At 41.1% G+C, this 19,690-nt stretch overlaps 1 protein-coding gene across 2 annotated transcripts in view; it reads left to right on the top strand.

Moving 5' to 3' along the window:
- Positions 1-820: 820 nt before the first annotated feature.
- Positions 821-19,690, top strand: part of si:ch211-212o1.2 (uncharacterized protein LOC492735 homolog) — a 49,017-nt gene continuing 30,147 nt past the window's right edge. Inside the window, exon 1 of one of the 2 annotated variants that reach the window (XM_046037952.1) lies at positions 821-1,343. In XM_046037952.1, coding sequence (XP_045893908.1) covers positions 1,184-1,343 — 160 coding nt within the window. In that variant the 5' untranslated portion in view covers positions 821-1,183. The remainder of the gene's footprint in view (positions 1,344-19,690) is intronic. The other variant, XM_046037951.1, reaches the window with a different exon arrangement.

Genomic DNA, 19,690 nt, shown 5'->3' with positions numbered 1-19,690 from the left:
TGCCGTAGATGTTGAGATATTTCAAAGGAGAAGTGAAAAGTCTGACTGGTTGCTGGTGCTAGAAGAAAGGTCAGGGAGTCACTGAAGCCATTAGGATTTGTATCGGCATGGCTAAAAATATCACTTAAGTGACCAACCCACTTCCCCCATAAGGAAGGGATCTATTATCTGGCAGTATGAATAGGTGGTATGATTACTGCAAGGAAAAGCTGTTTCATATGGACACATACTGGGAAAAGTGTGAACCTACACTTTAAGTTGCAAACAGGGAAATGGGAATAGGAAAGATTGTGAAGGATTGTCATCATGGTTATGTGTTGACTGATAATTAATTAGAAGACTAAAACTAAGATAAACTCTTAGTAGCCTACTTAATGCCAGCTCCACTGGTCGTGGTTTTTATGGCTCACTACTATACTGAGATGTACATTTTTGCAGTGTGCAACCTTCTGTTTCTGCAGTATCTGCGAGTCTGGCCAGCTGAGTATTTGCAGCAGCTGAGAGCGTCCCTGCCAGAAGGCTGTTGCTACGAGGTTACACTTGCAGTACAGTGTAACCTTTCCTCTGCATGCTCACATATGGTATGTCTTGTGTATTAACAGCTCCATAACCACTGGTTCCGAGGTTTTCTGCAGAGAATACAGCAAAACATGGCTTACCCTTCAAGCACATGGTCTTTGGGTTCAAATAATACAGTTAAATATGTTCTAGAAATTAAATTGAGTTACTCTCACTTGCAAACACAAGAAGACTGATTATTTGGTACCACTTCCACTTTTTATCAGAAGTGTAAAATGCTGACGGTCCCTTCAGCTGACGTGACAGTTGAACTGGACGCGGTAGTAAAGTTTGTTGAACGGCAACAGCTAAGGGTACGAAAAAGCCTCACAGTCTGTAATGTGAACACGTCTGCAAGTAGTCTTTGTCAGTCACAAACTAACAGCGGGGTCACGACAGGGAGTCTGCATCGCTTAAAACCAAGTAGGTCTGTGTGTCAGCGTCGGTGTATTTCCGGGTGGCATGAGGCTGCTCCATCCCAGCTAGCATCATCACTTGGTTCATCCTCCCTCCTCCATCCAGCCACAACAACAGCTACCGCGAGGCCGGGACACAGTGACCGAGACAGATTTCTAATTGATGTCTAATAGCTGAAAGCCAGAGCGGGGGGCAGCGGGCAGGAGTTATGGCGGCTTCGCTTCTCTCTGAGACCGACATCAGGCACCGGTCCATGGCGGAGGAGGATCCGAACGGGAATGAGCACGGGGCGGCTGCACGCAGCGCGGAGCCTCGCTGGGGACCGCAGCACGCCGGGGCCCGACAGCTAGCGAGGCTCTACTCTCCCGGTGAGGGCGTGTTGTCGTTGTTTAGTGTCATTGTTGTTGTCACTTGCTTTGTCGGTAACGGCGCTAAGAATGAGACGTGCTGCTCTGCAGCAGAGGCCAAAAGCCACAGTGCGACATAAGTGGTGGAGCTGCTGCTGCTGATGGTGACGATATAGACACTCCTGGTAACAAACTGTTTGATGTGCCATCTATGATTAAGCACCATATCGCACGTGTGGCTGAACATACTGTAGTCTGCAATCTGGTGTCATATAATCTGTTGTGAATTATTGCATTAAACAGTGTGAAGACGTAATTTGCAGTTAAAAGGAGGATTTTCAGTGTGCAGCTTACTGAAAAGCCTGTTTGTGTATGAAATATTTTGGTTCTTGATATCTGCTGGACTAACAGTAAGCAAAATACAATGTTCTAAACACCATTATCACTTAGTTATTCTTTCTAGATGGAGATTAACTTTTAACTCAAAGTAGACCTCCACAGGATATTGTAGGAGGCCTCTGTAAAGTTATAGCTCGTCCTGGGGTCTGCATGAATTGACCTACATAGAAGACTTCTATAAGTAGTAAAACTTAATGCTCAGTGTCTGAGTTTGGGGCATGTATTACAAACCCCAATCTTGGGGCACCCTCACATCCTTTGGCGCTGATAATGAACCTCAACATTTGGTTCATGGCTGGGGAACTTGGTTGTATGTCGTTCCCCATCTCTCTCACTTTATTTCCTCTCAGCTCTCTGTAATAAAGCGGGCACTCCAAGATCAGTATCAGAGTACCTCTCAGCCTGCGAAAGCTATTGCATAGTGTCTTCTTTGGCTCTGGAGGGAGCTTATCTAAAGTATGGAAAATAACCCTGATGATGTCATTGAGGTTGTCTTGGCTTGGGCTTGGAGACAAAATATTTTTTACAGAAAACCGTTGTGAAAAAAATTGGGGATTTAGACTTGGTTTAGACTGTAGGACTGTGTACGATCTGGTGTTTTTGGAGCTGGACCCATTCTAGGAATACATACGGGTCTTGCAAGTCCCCCAACTTTATGAAAGTACTATAATGAATTGGTGCAATACCCCTTTGCCATTTGGATAACAGATTGCCTAGCCCAGTCAAGTGCACAGTGTGTTTGAAATGCCCCTAGCATTTGAAGTCATGTACATCAGGTAAAGGCCCTTACTCCCACAGGATTGACAGGCAAGTTTTTTAGATGCTAGTGAAGTTGTTTCCTTCAGCTCGGAAAGCCATTTAGTGCTAGGACAAAATCAATGTATGTGACACAGTCTACAGCAGTTATCTTCATCCAGTCCTTGGGGTCCAGAGTGTTGCTGGTTTTCTTTTTTCCCTGCTAGTTTAAATTCACCTGGCATCCCAGTCCAAATAAGTCTCTGATTAGGTGTCTAGAATGAAAACTGCCTGGCTGAATTAAAAGTAAGCAGCAGTCTGGACCCGGGAGACAAAATTCAGGACCACTGGTGCACAGGCTAAAAATGCTTTAATAAAATGACAGTGGTTGTTATTGTTGGCAGAATTGCTTGCCTCCATCACAACAAATTGTTACTACTGCATCATGACATTGATGCCTCACATAGTAGTGTGCATTGTAATCATCAGTGTTCCCTCTATATGCATTCAACAGCGCTGCTGCTAAATTATCAGTGCTGCTGATTTAACCTGCCAAGTTGGGATGGGGGAGGATTATAAATCTAACCCCACACATGGCCACGTTTGTCTTTATGTAAAAGTGTGTGATTAGCTAACTCAACGGCGTAACATCCACTAGGGGCGTCCACTTTTCAAAATCCTGTTTTTGTCCTCCCCCCACCTTTTTTAATCCAGTAGAACACTCTGTTATTAAAAGGCATGTATTTTGAGTTACAGTGAGAAGAAAATAGTTTAGCGGCTCATCAACGTTAGCACTCCTCCACTGATAAACACGGCATTAGCTTTGTGGCTAATTTAGCAACGGGCAGTGTTAGCTGCTGTAACGTTACGTGATTTTAGAGAATATTTAGAAGTGATGAACTAGGGACAAATGTGGACCGTTCGCTAGAACTGATACACTGTTTCAAAAATAAATGTACAACCACGTTAGCAGCGTAGCTTTAAACACTACCGTAACATTAAACTGCTGTGAGCTGGGAGGAAGCAGGGAGAGTGACAAACGGGAGGGTTAGCAAGTCATGAAAGTGATTGCGGCTGTTTTTATTATAATTATTTAAGTCATGTAATTAACGTGACAAAAGACTGACTCACCGCTAACACAGCCCTCTGCGTGTTTCTACATGCTGCAGGCTGGCACCGGTAGACTGCGGTCAGCCGATTGTTTTCTTCTGTGGTTTTTGTGATGAGGCAGTGTAGTTAACAGCTGCAGTGCGCCCTCTGGTGGGCAACACCCATGACATTAGTGAAGTATCTGAATCTATGTTTCTTTTTTATCTGCTGTTATAAACGGCCGATGCCGATTGAATGCAATTAGCTCATATCTGCCGATAATATCGGCCGCCCGATAAATTGCTCGGGCTCTAGTTTTCATAACTTTAGATTGAGCCATTTCTATCTACAAACACCGCGGGTCCTCTAACATCGACGTCACCATGTTGCGGCGCCATGTTTCCACAGTAGCCCAAATGGACAAACGTCTCTACAGAGCGCGTTTTGTCCATATGTTCAATACGTACGAAGAACAAGCAAGAGAAGTGAAGTGAAAATTGGTCAAATGAAATCCCACCCGTATTATTTAGCACAAGAGCTGACGGAGCGTGTCGGCCACTGTAGCTTCTCCTGCGCCCTTAGGGTGAGCGGTGAGGGATGGTGCATTCATGTGGTGTCGGAAACATGGCGGCCCGCCACAGTCTAATTAGTTCCGCCATAGTTTCAAAATGAAGCGAAAATATTTTTATACTTTTTTTACTAACAACAGCAAGACCACTAACGTTGTGTTTTGCTCCGCTGCTCCCCGCCTCTGTAAGCTCTCACTCACACACTTTGGCATCCGAATCGAGACAACCACTTTTCTTTTGATGTCACTACGGTAGCGTTATGGATTTGAACAGCTTTTCTGGTGTTTCCACTGTCAGCTAGCCGCAACTAAATTTGGAGTGAACACATATTCAAGCCTTTATGGTAATTGCAGTGAACCGGAGCAGCCGACAGGCAGGGTAACGACATTATTCTTTCATTTTCTCCCTTTGCAAAGACGAGTGTCAAAGTATGAGAGTCCTACATATATATATATATATATATATATATATACACACACACACACACACACACACACACACACACACACACACACACACACACACACACACACACACACACACACACACACACATATATATATATATAATGTATGTGTGTGTGTGTGTGTGTGTGTGTGTGTGTATATATATATATATATATATATATATATATATATATATATATATAAAAAGCTGACGCACTTCAGTACCTCTGCTGGAAAAAAATCTCAGGGGAAACAATAGGACACCCCTCCCTGCTGTCTGTTTTGTTTGTTTCAATCATTATCTGTATGTCCCAATTAGCTGCTTTCCAAAGGATAAAAGCTGACTAGTTACACATTCTTAACCAATCTTTCCTGCGTGAACTTGGTCAACGTTTCTCTGGGTTTTAAATGTATCATATGTGTATTCCAAGATATATGTGTCACTCTTTGCTCTCGTTAGACATCACAGTTCACCACCAGCATTTATTGGCTGTCAGTTGGTTTTGATCAAATGAGGGCTCAGAATAGCGAGATGGAAAGCAAAATTTAACCAACAAGATAAATTGAGCCATTTTATCACTGTAGATAAATAGATTTTAGCGTTGTGATGGAAGGCACACTGTGCCTCAGTCCTTAGCAAAGAAAACCTGTCTTACCAGTTGTGCATCAAGCTGGACTGTTCCACATTTCGCCTGACCATCTGCCCTGCTTCTCACTTCACTGAGTATTTTAATTGCTCTAGTCTTACCATATTGGCCACTTGTTAACACTTTCTAGGGAAGGAAAAATGATCAGAGAAAGGTTTGCACCTCTGTAACTGCATTATTGTGAAGTTCATAAGGGCACAGCATGTGTCACTAGGTTGGCACTTAAATCCAAAGCCCTTACAGCACTATCAGTGTGTTCATGTTAACCAACCACTAACCCTGGTGGTGTGTCTCTGTACTCACTGAGCTGAAAAGGAACTTATGACCTGACTGGTGAACAAGACTTTATGAAACTTTATTTTCATTTAACCTCTGTCTGAGTGCAGACCGTCACAGAACTCACACTGTGAGTAAGTGAGTCACCTTCGTCATTGATGGAATTGGATCTGCACTATTATTCAGTGCCATTAAATTAGTGAGATAACCATCTCTATTTGGCATTCAGCCTTTTCCACTGCCAGGCAACGCAAACATTACCCATTCATGTAAACAGAGACAAGCCAAGCTTGCGTACGTGCAGGAGCACACACATGCACACGCTAGCTAACTGAAATCAGTATGAGCTGATGACACGGGGCGAGAGGGAGATGCTGCACCAGTAACAACATGTTTTTATGTTTTTTCAGAAGTGTATTTTCATTTATTCATAGGTCACAGCAGCAACCAATCAGCATTATTAACAACAGTGCCAGAGATGTAAACATTTTAACAACTGTTGGTCTAGGTACTGGCTCACTGATTTGAAGGCAATTTACAATTAGCCCAAGCTAAAGATGAAATATGTGACTTTGCTGGTGTTGTCAAAGATGACAGAGTTGCTGCTAGAGCCTGCCTATTAGTCCATTAGTCAGCTACCAAAGTGTTATACTACTGTGCTTTTGATGCTTTTAAATACAATGTTGGGATGACAGACTTAATTTTAGTCTGCTGAATTTGTTTTGACTAAACTTTTAGTTTAGTTTTTAGTAAATCTAAGCTTTATACCAGGAATAACACAGGGAAGATTCTGACTTCTTTCCATTGTTGCTCAGGCAGCAATGACTGTGCTCTTATGGCTAGCCCGGTATCAACAGAGCACAGAGCAATAACAGTCAAATAAATGTTTATAAATCACTATATTCAACAAAATTTACCACTAAAATTGAATAAAATGTAACTTGAAATTTCAAAATTGTCTCATCAGGTTTTTTCTAAACTTAACCCTATATAATTATTCTAATTCTCCACTAATCCTATTACAAAAAGAATTTGAAGAATTATTTGACAATGATTTAAATCCATGGATACCACCTGTAAAACAGCATTGTTGATTTATTAATTGGCCATTAAGTGGCACTGGTACTTCCTTATAAGATTGTTGTGGTGAACGTGTTAGTAAACAATTGCCCATTTACAAAATCAACACACATGGGGAAATATTAGTTTCATTTGGAATTGTATTTCTGGACAAAACAAGACTGTAAGTCCAATATCCACTCTACTTTAGCTCCGTTTTGGTCTCCACCAACTCCTGAGAATAGTGTGTGTGTGTGTGTGTGCATATATATATATATATATATATATATATTAGTTTGATGATGAGTTAATCTTTCCGTAAATTATTGGCCGTCCTGCCAGCGTTTGCTCCTCTCTCTCCCTCACAGCGCAGCCCCGCCCTGCCCCTCCCTCTGCGTCTGCACGCAACCATCAACTCATAAACTCTTAACAACATGGAGGGAGACACAGTGCCGGTAGACACTGTTGAAGACCTAGCTTAAAAAACAACGGTTCAGTCAGTGTTTCCCACACATACACTTTACTTCGGCAGGCCGCCCAGGTATATTTGGCGACACGTAGCATTTCTCAGAGGAACACGGAGTCATTACGTTACAAGTCGCGACACGGTGGATATTTTAGAAGCACGGACCAGGTAAAGCAACAGAAAACACACTAGTGGCCCAGCTGCTGTGGACAGAATCGCGGGAGGAAAAATCCTGAAGACAAGTTCTCTTTTTTTTTCGGTGACTTTATACAACGTAGCCTCCTACTAATGGAGAAAGTTACCATGGAGAGACCGAAAGAAACGGGGCACACTGACGTGTTTGCAGCAGAGGTATGTTAGGTCTGTGAGTGTGAAGAGAACTGAAGGAGGCTGATTCAATAAGTGAGTGACACTTAAATAAGGTGGATAATGAAGTATAATTAAAACGGTGAAATAACAAACAAGCTAAGTTCCTACAAATACTGTAGTAAAAACATCCCCCCCCCCCTTTTAAAAAATTGTCATTTGATTTCTAAAAAACTTTAATGTGCAGCTTTAACCTCATTATAGTGTTAAAATACAATATTCAATGCAAATTGTGTTAAGATATTAGACATTCGATCGTAGAAAGGTTTTATTAATTATGATACAAGAATGTTGGAGTCCAAATTGAAAACACACAGTAGAACTACCAGTAATTCTGTAATTATATATCCTAAAATGTAAAACATGCTGGGCTACACTTTATTGATATTAGAACTAATATCTATCACAAAGCTTTAATTATTAACGATTAATTTAATTAACGATTAAAATTTTTAATCGCAATTAATTGCATGATTTTCTGCGATTAATCGCATAGTTATGCGCAAAATTGAATAATGAAGTCTAAAGTAGTGTATTGCGCCCTTTTAATTTAAATGTACTGCTATATACACAAAAGTGCAATAACGTGGTTTGCAAACACTTTAAACAAATAAGGTGCTTTTTACCAGCTGTATTCCCTTTACACAGTACACAGGATGGGTTATCTCAGGGAGAATTGCTCACTAACACAGATTTTGACAAATTTGTGAACAATTTTTCTTTTGTGTACATAGAGAAAGCCTTTGATCTTTGAGTTCAGCTCATGATGAATGAGGGCAAAAACAAAAGTGTTGTTTATAATTTTGTTCAGTGTATATAAATATGTTTTCTTGTTTTTTTTTATCAGCAGAAACATTTTTCTTTTATCAGGGAGCACCATAAACAGTCTCTGTTCAGTAGCAAGTGTCCCTAGAGTAAGGTGCGTGCGTGCGTGCGTGAGGCGGTTGTGCTCACCTCACGCACGCGCCCGCCAGCTGCCGAAGTTGAATTGTCTTGAACTTTTTGTAGGCTACGCGATGCGGAGCACAAATCATTGCAAGAGAGACTGATCCTTGCTGTTTGTGAGTTTCCCGAATCTATTACTGTTTACTAAATAGTTATCAGGACATCAACAGGAGGGAATTCGCATGGCAGAGCATCCCTGCAAAAACTAGATGAAGGCCTATCAGATAAAGTTATGTAACCTATAATTTTAACTTAAGTAATAATAAAAACTGTGTTAACGTGCGATCAAATAATTGTCGCTGTTAATGAATTAATGCATTAACGCGATAATAACGCATTAACATGCCCAGCCCTAATTATTATTAATATTACTATTATAGATAAGAAGAGGATGAAGAGTAGGGAGAGCTTGATCGACAAAGCGCATGGTAAACATACTAGATGAGAAGGATGCTGATGAGAACTGGGGTCGCGTTGGCTTTGCCAGCCTGTTGTTCAGTGTAGCGCTGATTGATGGTTAAGAGGATCACACATGCATTTTGGGTCCCGACACTTTATCCCCTCTCACTTGGCGGAGTTAGATGACTGATTCTATGTAAAAATAGCCCAGACAAGGCTGAGATGAGCACCGTTCTGATGCAGCACAGATTCTGCACTAAACTCCAAATAGGTTTTTAAAGCACTTATACACTTTTATCTCTGCAGATGTTTCAATCCACATCACTTAATAGGATTTCCTTGTACTAAACAAAAGGTTTTGTCTAAGGCAACTGTAAGAGCGAACTTTGTCGTATTGAGTTTGTTATTCTTAGAGAGCTGTTGAGGGTGTAACAAGTGTGTAGTGAGTCATGATCTTGTAACATTTGTCCCACATTTGGGACACAAACAGGGGCTGGCTGTGGAGGTTGTCCATTGGTTTGGTTCCCCAGCTGCTCCTGCCCACATGTGTCGTTGGTTAGGCCAGTGAATGAGAGGGACGTTGGAAAGTGATTTTATTTTTGTATTAAGCTTAAATGCACTGAAAACACATTTTCTTGATCAGCTTCTGATTCAGAGCATTGCTGACCTGCTGTACATGAACACATTTTCTGCTAATGGGGGAACAGTTTTTGTCATTTGGATGAAGGTGCTACAGAAAGGTGATCTTTTTACCATCTAATTTTTACCATTTAATTAAATTTTTTTTCTTTACTTAGGCAAACATTTTTAATAAAGGAACCCTTAAACTTGGTTAGTAAAGAACAGTGATGAAGATATACTGTACTGACACTGTTTACAGTTACAGTTACTCATTAACAAATGACCAAAAAAATTAATTTTAAACATACACAATATTTATAAATGTTTTATGTGTCGTTTGATTACATTTCTATCATTATGATTTAATGGTACTGATGAGTAGTAGAAGTATGGATGAAGTATTATGATTTATTGATTTAAGAATAAAGTTTTGCAATGATTTTGGCGGATATTGCAAGTGCCAATTTTAGTCCACTGTCCCCTGCACACCAGGATTTTGACTGAAGAAGTTCAACTGAATTTATTAAAAAAAGACACAACCCGGCTTGTCAGGTGGATTTACAAATATGGACGACATTTTAACTGTCACTTTGAAACATTAAGAAATATTATGTTGGAAATGCTTCACAGAAATCATTTGTAGGCTTCAGATGGATGTGGGTTAGCATCAGGGACAAATACAGAGTTTTAGTGGCATGGCACATTTTTCATACAAAATTTAATGATTTTAGTTTATAGCTGATTAAAAAAAATATTTCAAATAACATAAAATAAAATGTGTTTCTCATAACTTTCTTGAAATATTTTATTATAGTCCAGTTGTCCAAAAATTCCTAATAGGGTCCATACTTGCAGAGGTGGTGGTACTGGTGGTACCAGTGAATTGTAAATTAAACACTCATTTTGTGTCTGTTGGTTCTGTCCAAGTGTCAAAACAAAAGGTTTAATTGATGAAGGACAATGGCAGCTGTCAACCAGAATACAGTCAAATGTCATATTAGATTCTCCAGTGCACAAAAAAAACATGCATCGACGGAGAGGGAAAAGACTGCTTTTTAGTTGAGATTAGTGATCTGTCGTTTTCTGGATGTAATCCTGGAGAAGAACACGGTTGTGTGTGAATTTTTGTGTTTTCTCCAGGTAAATCTCCAAATGACTTATAAGCTTTCCCTCATTCCAGCCAAAGGGCACAGCAGGCTGCACGTGGAAGATATGCTCCGTGACGCTAACAATGCTGCTGAGCCATTTCACGAAAACTTAAAAGCACAAATGGTTCCCACATGCTGACAAGTGTCTGTTTAAAGAAAAATAAACAGCCAAAAAATTCCAAACGTCAAAGTGTCCATTTAAGGGAGCGCCATGCTGTTATGTGCTTAGTTGTTTGGGTCCGGTTCAACACTGGTAGGAGGTAAATCTAAATAGCAGTTTAGCTTGTTAGAGTTTGGAGAAGTTAGATGAGGCGTTGGCGATGCTCCATAGAGCCAAACATGGGCTCATTACAGCAAAGCTGGGATGGACAAACAGCTGGATACATCTCCCTCTCCCTCTGTTTCTGCGTCTCTCACCAACTCTCTATTCATCCCCTCGTCTCTCTTTGGTCCTCCCATATGTCTGAAGTGTCACGGTCCGCTGAATGCCTCTCCTCCCCTCTCCTCAAACGCTATCTCACATTATTTCTCTTCTGCTTTCTGTATTTTGCAAGACGTCTAAGTCTAGTCACATGAGCAGCTTTCATGTTTGTCTGTCTGTTAGTGTGTAAAAGTCTTGACTTGTGTGTGTGTGAGATCTCGAGTTACATTTGCAGGATCTGTCGTCAGTGCCTGTAAGCGATCTAAAGAGCGATACTGATCCTCAGCCTCGTTCAGCTCATCTTGCTCTGATTGCTCGTGTGTCACCCTGATCCCATTAAACACACATGAATTGACCTTCAGGAGCACCTCTGAAGTCTCTGTCTTACAGTAGTTCTGTACTGCTATAAAGGCTTTTGCAGCAAGATTAGTAATGCTTTAACCTCAGTGTGTTTAGGGGAAGTAGTGAAACATACAACTTAACCAAAGGGGGAGATGTGGCACTAAACAGTAAAGTTTTTTCAATTACTATCTACGCCATATTTTCAAAGCAATACAACTTTGTTAGTTAAGTTTTAAGTTATCTTTGAGAATAATGCAATAACGAAAATATAATTATGGACAGGTATGTTTTGTTAGTTTTGCGGTTGATTAACAAAAACTACATTTTAAACATTTATTGCACTGATCCCACTTTTAGTGTTCACAGAAACTTATAAATATCCTCATGTTCTTGTTTCAGGAAATTAGGTGATGCTCACCAATTAATACCAAAATAATTGTCTGTTTTTTGTTGAGTAATTTTCTTATTTAGATAATGGACTGAGCAAGACAGTGGAATGCACCAACTCCATTAATTGGAAAATTGCAGCATACCTGTGAGTTTTCCACGGCAGCATTGGTGACAGGTACACCGATGTAAGCTTAGTTTTATCTGAGCGTAGCGCAATAATCAGTTTGAAAAGGTCTGCATTTGATATACAGGATTATGTTTAAATAATTTTGTGTGGAGCACTAATAGTTGGCGGCCCGTCCAGGGTGTACCCCGCCTTTCGCTGATGTCAGCTGGGTTCGGCTCCAGCCCCCCCGCGACCCTGTACGCAGGTTAAGCGGTTGACGATGGATGGATGGATGGATGGAGCACTAACAGTATGTTAAATAACCTATGTTGCCTTAGTCTTTTGGTGTAGTTTTGTGAATGATGACATAATTCATACAGCCGTCCATCCATCTAGTCAGTCAGTGGGGTCATTGTATGTATAACAGCAGAAGCAGGGCAAGGTCATTGAGGTAGGTTGAATCTTAAAATGTAGACAGCAAAGCATCACACAGAAATATTACACCTATCATTTCTAAAAGTGAAAGCCTTGTCACGTTTAACACACAAACCAACAGATTAGTCTGGTTAATATGTTTAATTTTGTCATGTCTATCTTAAAACTGTATTCCTATATGCTATTCAACATGCTATTCCTATGTCCTGCTGTACATGACTTGAAGTCTCCGTGCTGCAGAGGAGTGACACGTCTCAACCCTGAAATCTGTCTGACCTGAATTTGTCTGTTGAAGACCTACTGCTGTGATAAAACTCACTTCTCACATGTGACAGTTGACACATTCACACACACACACACATACACACTCTACACTCCCTGAACTGCTGACCCCAGGGTCATGAAGGTCAGAGGTCAGGAACCATTTGAGCGTGTGTGTTGGCCCCTGAGAGTCACATAGACTGTACTTGGGTTTGGCCTCTGTGTGTCCTTGTGACCTCAGTGTGTGTACGCCCAGAGAGTACTACAACTGAGTCAGCAGAATCAGAGGATTAAACCATTGAGTTACTGTATACAGTACTGTGTATGTTGTTGTTGTGTATGTGTGTGTGTGTGTGTGTGTGTGTAGCGTGTTTTACTGACATCATACTTTTTAAACAATATTTCCAGGGTATAATGCTTTGTGTAGGGGTGTGACACGAGACGAGATGAGATTCGAGATTGGGTTCAGGAGATCGAGAAGAGACGAGATTTGAACAGCATTTTTAAGAAATCTTTAATGATAAATTGTATGAAAATTTTGAGTATTTATTATACTTTATTTGCTGCATTCTGATGATTTTTTTCTTCACCAGTTTATGGTGATATTTTTATTTATTTATGTAAATAGAAATACAAAATCCAGGTGGCAGGTGACAATTGCAGCTCTCAGGCATTCATGCTTTCAGATCTGTTTCCCATGTAAATCAACTTTTCTCATCCCTGCTGAGTCATGATTTAGTCTTCCCTCTTTGTGTCTTTGTTTGGGGAAGTAATCTTTTTAAATGTGCACGTGGCACCTTTTCACCTCAATAATAACTTAATAAATTTTAATTCAGTTAGAAACTCCTGGACTTTAATAGCTCCAGGTAAAGCTACTTTAAAAGATTTAGCTCACGGCACGTCCAAAAAAGACATAGTCAAACTATAGGAATGATTTTGCTCAGCAAAGTTTTGTAACTTTGACTCGCACCCAGCAGCTGTCTTGCTCAGACCATAAAGCAGCAGTTAGCGGCTCGCTGTGCTGTGAGATGAGATCCACAGACACTCTTCCTATGGAATATGGAACAAAAACAAAACAAAAAGCCACAAGATTGGAGATAACTACTTCATCGCGACAGCCTTAGTTGAACTAACTGTGTAGAAACATTTGGTCGGAACAAGTCTGAAGGCACATGTTGCTTTAATTGGAGGTAATTTACCTAATAGATGAATATGTTATGTTGTTGTCCATAGTCACACAATCAAAGATAAATGTTCTAGGGGTGGGTGATATGACCTAAAATTAATATATCTTTGGTATTGTATCACTGTATTACAAAAATAAAAGGGATACTCCACTCAAAATAAGATTATACCCCTTTTCACTCTATTGGCAACATAAGGGAATAATAAAAAAAAATATTTTAAAATACAGACTTGGCACCTGATTCAAAAACATATTACTGCTGATTTTCAAGTCTCATCTCATATATATATACTGTGGCAAATATGATTGTATTGTAAGTGAGCACTACATCACAGCCATCTATACAAAAAGAAATGTAATCCACTGTTTGGTGAACACAACTGGTGCACGCATACTGGAACCAGTTGGCTAGAACACCAACAGAACAACAGAACAACAACTGTTTCCCACATCCAACCTGCTACTCTGGTTACTGAACTGACTTCAGATGAGGCTTAACGTTCACAAAGTTTCTCTCAACTGTTTCTCAAAATTATGACATTGGTCCAACATTGTGCCACCCTGTGGGAGTACAAAAGATGCTAGCCAAATTATCCCTGCATAATGCTAATTCAACAGGTTAACCTGCAAAATAAACAGTGAAGCATAATTTCCAGTTTTCAAATTTGAAGTCTGTATCAATCCATCCTTAAGCTTCAGTTTTCAAGCGAGTCCTGTTTTGTACAGGCCCTTGTTGGGAAAGCAGTCCAAAGTAAAATGGTTAACTTAGTTGGACATACCCAAAGTTATCCAGTTGTTGTGGGGACATTCCCATCAAAAATTTAAGTTAATCCACTGGATCTTTGATAAATGGCGAACTGACTTTAGGTAGGTTGATCTTCTTTTAAGTCTGTAATCACTCAAGAGTCAGTGCTGCTATATTGCTGAATGCAAATTGATAATACATACAAACCGCAGAGTACATAATACATGACCTGTCGTCCCTGTGCTGTCACACTATAAAACTGTAAACTGTCAATATGTCTCACCTAGGACACATTCCCACATTATAGTGGGGGAACAAAATATTTCTTATTCTATTATGAGCAATCAAGTGAACCCATACACACAGAAAGGGACAGAACCAAAGGCGAGAACACAAAAACACCAAACAACAAGTGAGCCAGATGCACTCGCATGCTGAAAAACCACCTACAGAGCCTCTGACAAAAAGAAACTCACACACTCTGAACAGCAAGCCTGACAGCGGCTCAAAGACCAGTTACATGCCTCAACCATGCCTTTTTGTGCTTTTTCTTTATTCCATCACCTACGGTGTGTCTCTGAAATAAACTGCATTTACAGATACTTATTCATACTGATGTATGGGATGCTCACACATTAGGCACTAAATCACAGAGGGTGATACTTTATGCACGAGCAGAATGCAGACAGCTCTGCTACTCTTTTTATTCTCTGTCTCTCTTTCTATGTCCCCTGGTTTGCTCTCAGTAGACAGTCTTCAGATGGGACTTGGGGAGAGGGAGAGAATGGGAGAGATGTGGGTGGTAAAAGTGGGTCACATGCTCAGAGAGAAAGAGAATGAAAGAGGGGGAGACAGAGAGATGAGGGAGAGAGACACAGAGAGAGAATGACAGGAACAGGGAAAGATGGGGTGAGAGAGAGAGTTAGAGAGACACAAAGAGAGTGAGGGAGAGAGAGGGGGGAGAAGAGGGGAGGTCGAATTCCCTTGTTCAGAGGGAGTGGATCAGTCACAGGCCTCTTTCCTTTCATCTGATCTCAGCGGACCACAGAACCTGGGACACACACACATACACACACACACAAGATAATAGTGCACAACACAGGGACGCAAGCAAACACACACTCACCCACACACTCACTGGCACAACACATACACACACACACATACACATACAAAACCAACATCAACGCAAAGTACACATACCACAGATGAAGAAATGATACACATACACACACAAGCACAAACACAATATGTATGTCTTTATGTGGATGTGCACACACACAAGCCTGCCAGACAAACTTAATAAACCCATTACCCTGTAGATTCAACAGCAACAAAGAGAGGAATGTGGCAAATGAGATTCAATAACTGCATACCGACACAATGGCTTACACACACAAACACGCACAAACAGATGCATATATCCAGGCACAATAACACACACACACACACACACACACACACACACACACAGACACACATTTTAACCCACATGAGAGCCAGTGTAAGTAGGCCCTGCTCCAGCCTCTCTCCCCTGTGGAGACACAAAAAAAAGGATGGACAGATCCCATCATGTGTTTTCTTTTGTGTGTGAGTGTGTGTGCTGTATGCCATCCCCTGATCTCCTGGGCTTTCTGCTACCACCATATTCATCTGCGGCCCTCATAAGGATAATTACACACACAGAGACACATACACACACCCACACAGAGCTCATCTCTGAAAATGCACAGCATTCCCAGCTCCTCTCTTGCATTGGTCAAGGTCAATAACAAAATCCTGCCTAGAAGGCTTGCCTTAAGCCCTAGATGCTGTGTGTGTGTGTGTGTGTGTGTGTGTGTGTGTGTGTGTGTGTGTGTGTGGCTGTGTCTGAATACATCATAGGGGTGGGCGGTATACCAGTTTCGTCACCGTGTCTGGTGTCACATTCTGCCACAACATGGATTTTGCAATACCATCATTACTGTGATAAATATTTAAGCATATTAAAACTAATGGGCTTCCCTGTGGCTGCCATAACATGCAGGTAGAGGTAGAGCTTACTCATAGAACTGAAGTTACATCCAGTAATCACTATTTTCCTTGCTAACGCTGTCTGTGGTAATATGAAGATGTGGAAGGTTAAGTTGCGAGCAAAGCATGCAAATTTCTCTGTTGTCGGGTTCATATACCAACACAAAAGTCTTCATCTACTCCCACCATTGAAGGAAGTGACGACCAAGTGGATTAACTTAAATTTACCACCAGAAAACTAGGAACCAGAAAACTCTCATGTGTGGTAAGTTAACGATTTTACTTCGGACTGAGGGCCAGTACAAAGCAGGAAAACTTGAAGTTGGTCCACTGTTTATTTTGCAGGTTAGCTTGTTGAACTTGGCGTTAACATTTTGATGGACTAATTTGGCTTTTGGCTCTGTCTTTTGTATTCCAACAGCACAGGACGATGTTGGACTCGGACAGTTTTTTTTTAACGTTGCTTTTTGTGGAACTTTATACTGCAATGCAAGCTCAGATGGCTTTGTTATACGAAACCCTCTTTACTCTTGCCGGTGTTACATCTCAACTGGTTTTCAAACTAACTGGGTCTAGTATGTGTGCACGCGTTGTTTTCACCTAACAGCAGATAACATTTCTTTTTTGCAGGTGGCAGTGATGTAGTGCTCACTTATACAGTCATATTTGCTGCAGCTTTAAAATTGGCAGTAATGTGTCTGTGAATCTGGTGACAGAGTGTGGCTATATAGCCCCTTTTCCACTGCACAGTACCAGCTCGACTCGACTTGGCTCGCCTTTGTTTGGTTTTCCATTGTGGAAAAGTTGTACCTGTATGTGCTTCCAGGTACTTTTTTTCGTATCACCTCCGTCGAGGTTCCAAGCGAGCTGCGGCAATACTAAAATGTGACGTGAAAACACCGCAGACTACTGATTAGTCAGAGAGAATCGTCACTATTCACTGCATCATCATTGCGTGCACCAGACAGAGGCCAGCAACAGATAGTTTTATATTTTACAGTTTTCGTATGGAATTTCATCACTAAATCCACTTCTGAGAAGTTTTGAGGTGAGAAATCAACTGTGTAGATTTTGAATATTGACAGTTTTACGAGAAGTGATAGCGGAACAAAAATGTGTTTGAAAGTTTTCGGAGTTGGCGAGTGGCGGCGGGGTAAGACCGCGCCAACCCACAGGAGGAGCTCCCGAGGCCGGCCAGCCGCCCGCTCATAGAGTTCTGTGCTCCCACTGTCACACAGACAGCAACAACGACAGAGGAAAGTGTGGGTCGCTTTGAGGGGTACTATCTGCAATGGAAAACGGAGCACGGCCAAACCGAGTAGTGTGTTCGAGTAGAGGCGAGGCGAGTTGAGCTGGTACTGGTAATGGAAAAGTGCCAATATCTGTGTCTGTTGATGCTGTATGTACTTGATAGACATGCCCTTAGTACACTGACTGTTGTAAGTATATACTTTGGGTTTTCTGCCAAATAAATGCTGAGAGATGCCTAATCCTACCACTCGTCTAACTTTAAGAATGAATCACATTACATTTACTAATTAACCTTCATTATGGGGCAGGCAACTCACAAAACACATGTAGGCCTTTACCCCATTTTCATTCCTCTTTTGAGCCAAAAACACACCTAAGCCTTAACACATCGTTTTAAAAACAAATTCTTTCTTAAGCTATGTTCCCTTACGTTGCCAAGAGTGAAACAAGGTGGAGTATCCCTTTTATTTTTAGAATACCTTGATATAATACAGTCACCTTAAAAATAGACTGATTTTAAATTTTAGGTCATGTCGCCTACCCCTTCTGTATGAACAGCAAAATTAGTAGCTCATGCACAACTTGAACAATGATAAATCTCACCTGTTCTATATTCTAATGCTCTTGCACATACAGGTCCATTTACAGAAACGCCACCGGAAGGCCAAACATGGTTGACCACATCACATGGAAAGTCCTAAAAGCCCTTACATAGAGGTGTGGACAAATGTCACAAACAACAAAAAATAAAGATGACAAACATCACAGACAACAAAGTTAAGATACTATATCACTGAAAGAAATCCTGTAACGTCCTGGGAGCAGGTGTGTGGGAAAATTTCCCAGAATGCACTGGGACAATGGAATTTAAGACATAAGTCTAATTTGGCATTTTTCTCCATAGAGTGGGACACATGATGTTTGTTGGTATGCTTAGAAGAAGAATTTTCAAGCACAAGAAAAACAAACAAATTGATAACTTTTATGATTTTTTTGATTTTATGCGTATAAATGAGCGTATGCACGGATAAATGAGGCCCCTGCTGTTTTTTATGACATTTTCAAAAAGTTCTGCATCCAGAACACAAGTAAACAGTTAAATCTCTTCTTTATCCAGTTTCTTGTGGATAAGAGGCCACAACAGAGAGGAAGGAACAGATGTGGTTTCTAATTTAGCTGGCTTAGCGTGGAGAAGGCATGACCCTGCTATTTTTTTTTTTTTTTCTGTAGTCAGACTCTCCCCACTCTGTCTTATACAAGCAAAGCGGATTTTGCCAAAATATTTTCTTAATGGGAAGCAGCAAAGACTGTTAAGAAGCGGTGCTTGTGAAGTGTCACATCAGGTGTCATCATCTTATGTGTCATATAAAATATGACAAAATGTGGCTTGGATTTCTTTCAGGCTAGACCACAGTGCTGCTATGTAGAAAATGTGTGACCCACAATTTTTGTCCCATGAAATTTTTGCAAATTTTTTGTGTATTTGCTTGCATCCTGTCACAACAATCTGGTTTTTAATCTTTTGTTTGCTTGTTAGTGTAACAGGCTTTTCAACCCCCCGTTCAGCCTCTCACCCTATTTCCTTGTTCCCTGACAAACAGCAGAGAGAGGTAAAGGGGTCTACCTTCTGTCCCCCCTCTCCATTAGTTCATTAGTATTCAGGAAGTGTTGCCTGCCTGCTTGCTGCCCGCCACTCATTCCCTAGACAGCGAATCAGCCAGCGTTGATTAATTTCAGCCTATTAGCACCCCTCGTTCCCCTCCCCCGGCTCCGCCCAGGTTAAATCCCCGTGCACACCCGCATGCACGCTCATAGGCGGGGGGTGATGCTGGGTGAGCGATGGCAGAGAGGTTGCCAGGGAGCCAGTTGTTGTCAGAACGATATTAATGAGTGCGCTGCTCAGGCCCTAAGAGTGTGTGTGTAGATGTGTGTGCCAGTGTGTTTGTGTTTACGTGTGTCTGAGTGTGCGTCTTTAATTATGGTGTTTGTATGCCAAGTGAAAGCAGGTCCTGTGTGTGTGTGTGTGTGTGTGTGTGTGTGCTGTAGGATGAGT

Source organism: Micropterus dolomieu, linkage group LG22 (genome assembly GCF_021292245.1).
Source record: "Micropterus dolomieu isolate WLL.071019.BEF.003 ecotype Adirondacks linkage group LG22, ASM2129224v1, whole genome shotgun sequence".
NCBI lineage: Eukaryota > Metazoa > Chordata > Actinopteri > Centrarchiformes > Centrarchidae > Micropterus > Micropterus dolomieu.
The sequence above is the reverse complement of the archived record's forward strand: the minus strand, read 5'-3'. Positions and strand labels throughout refer to the sequence as shown.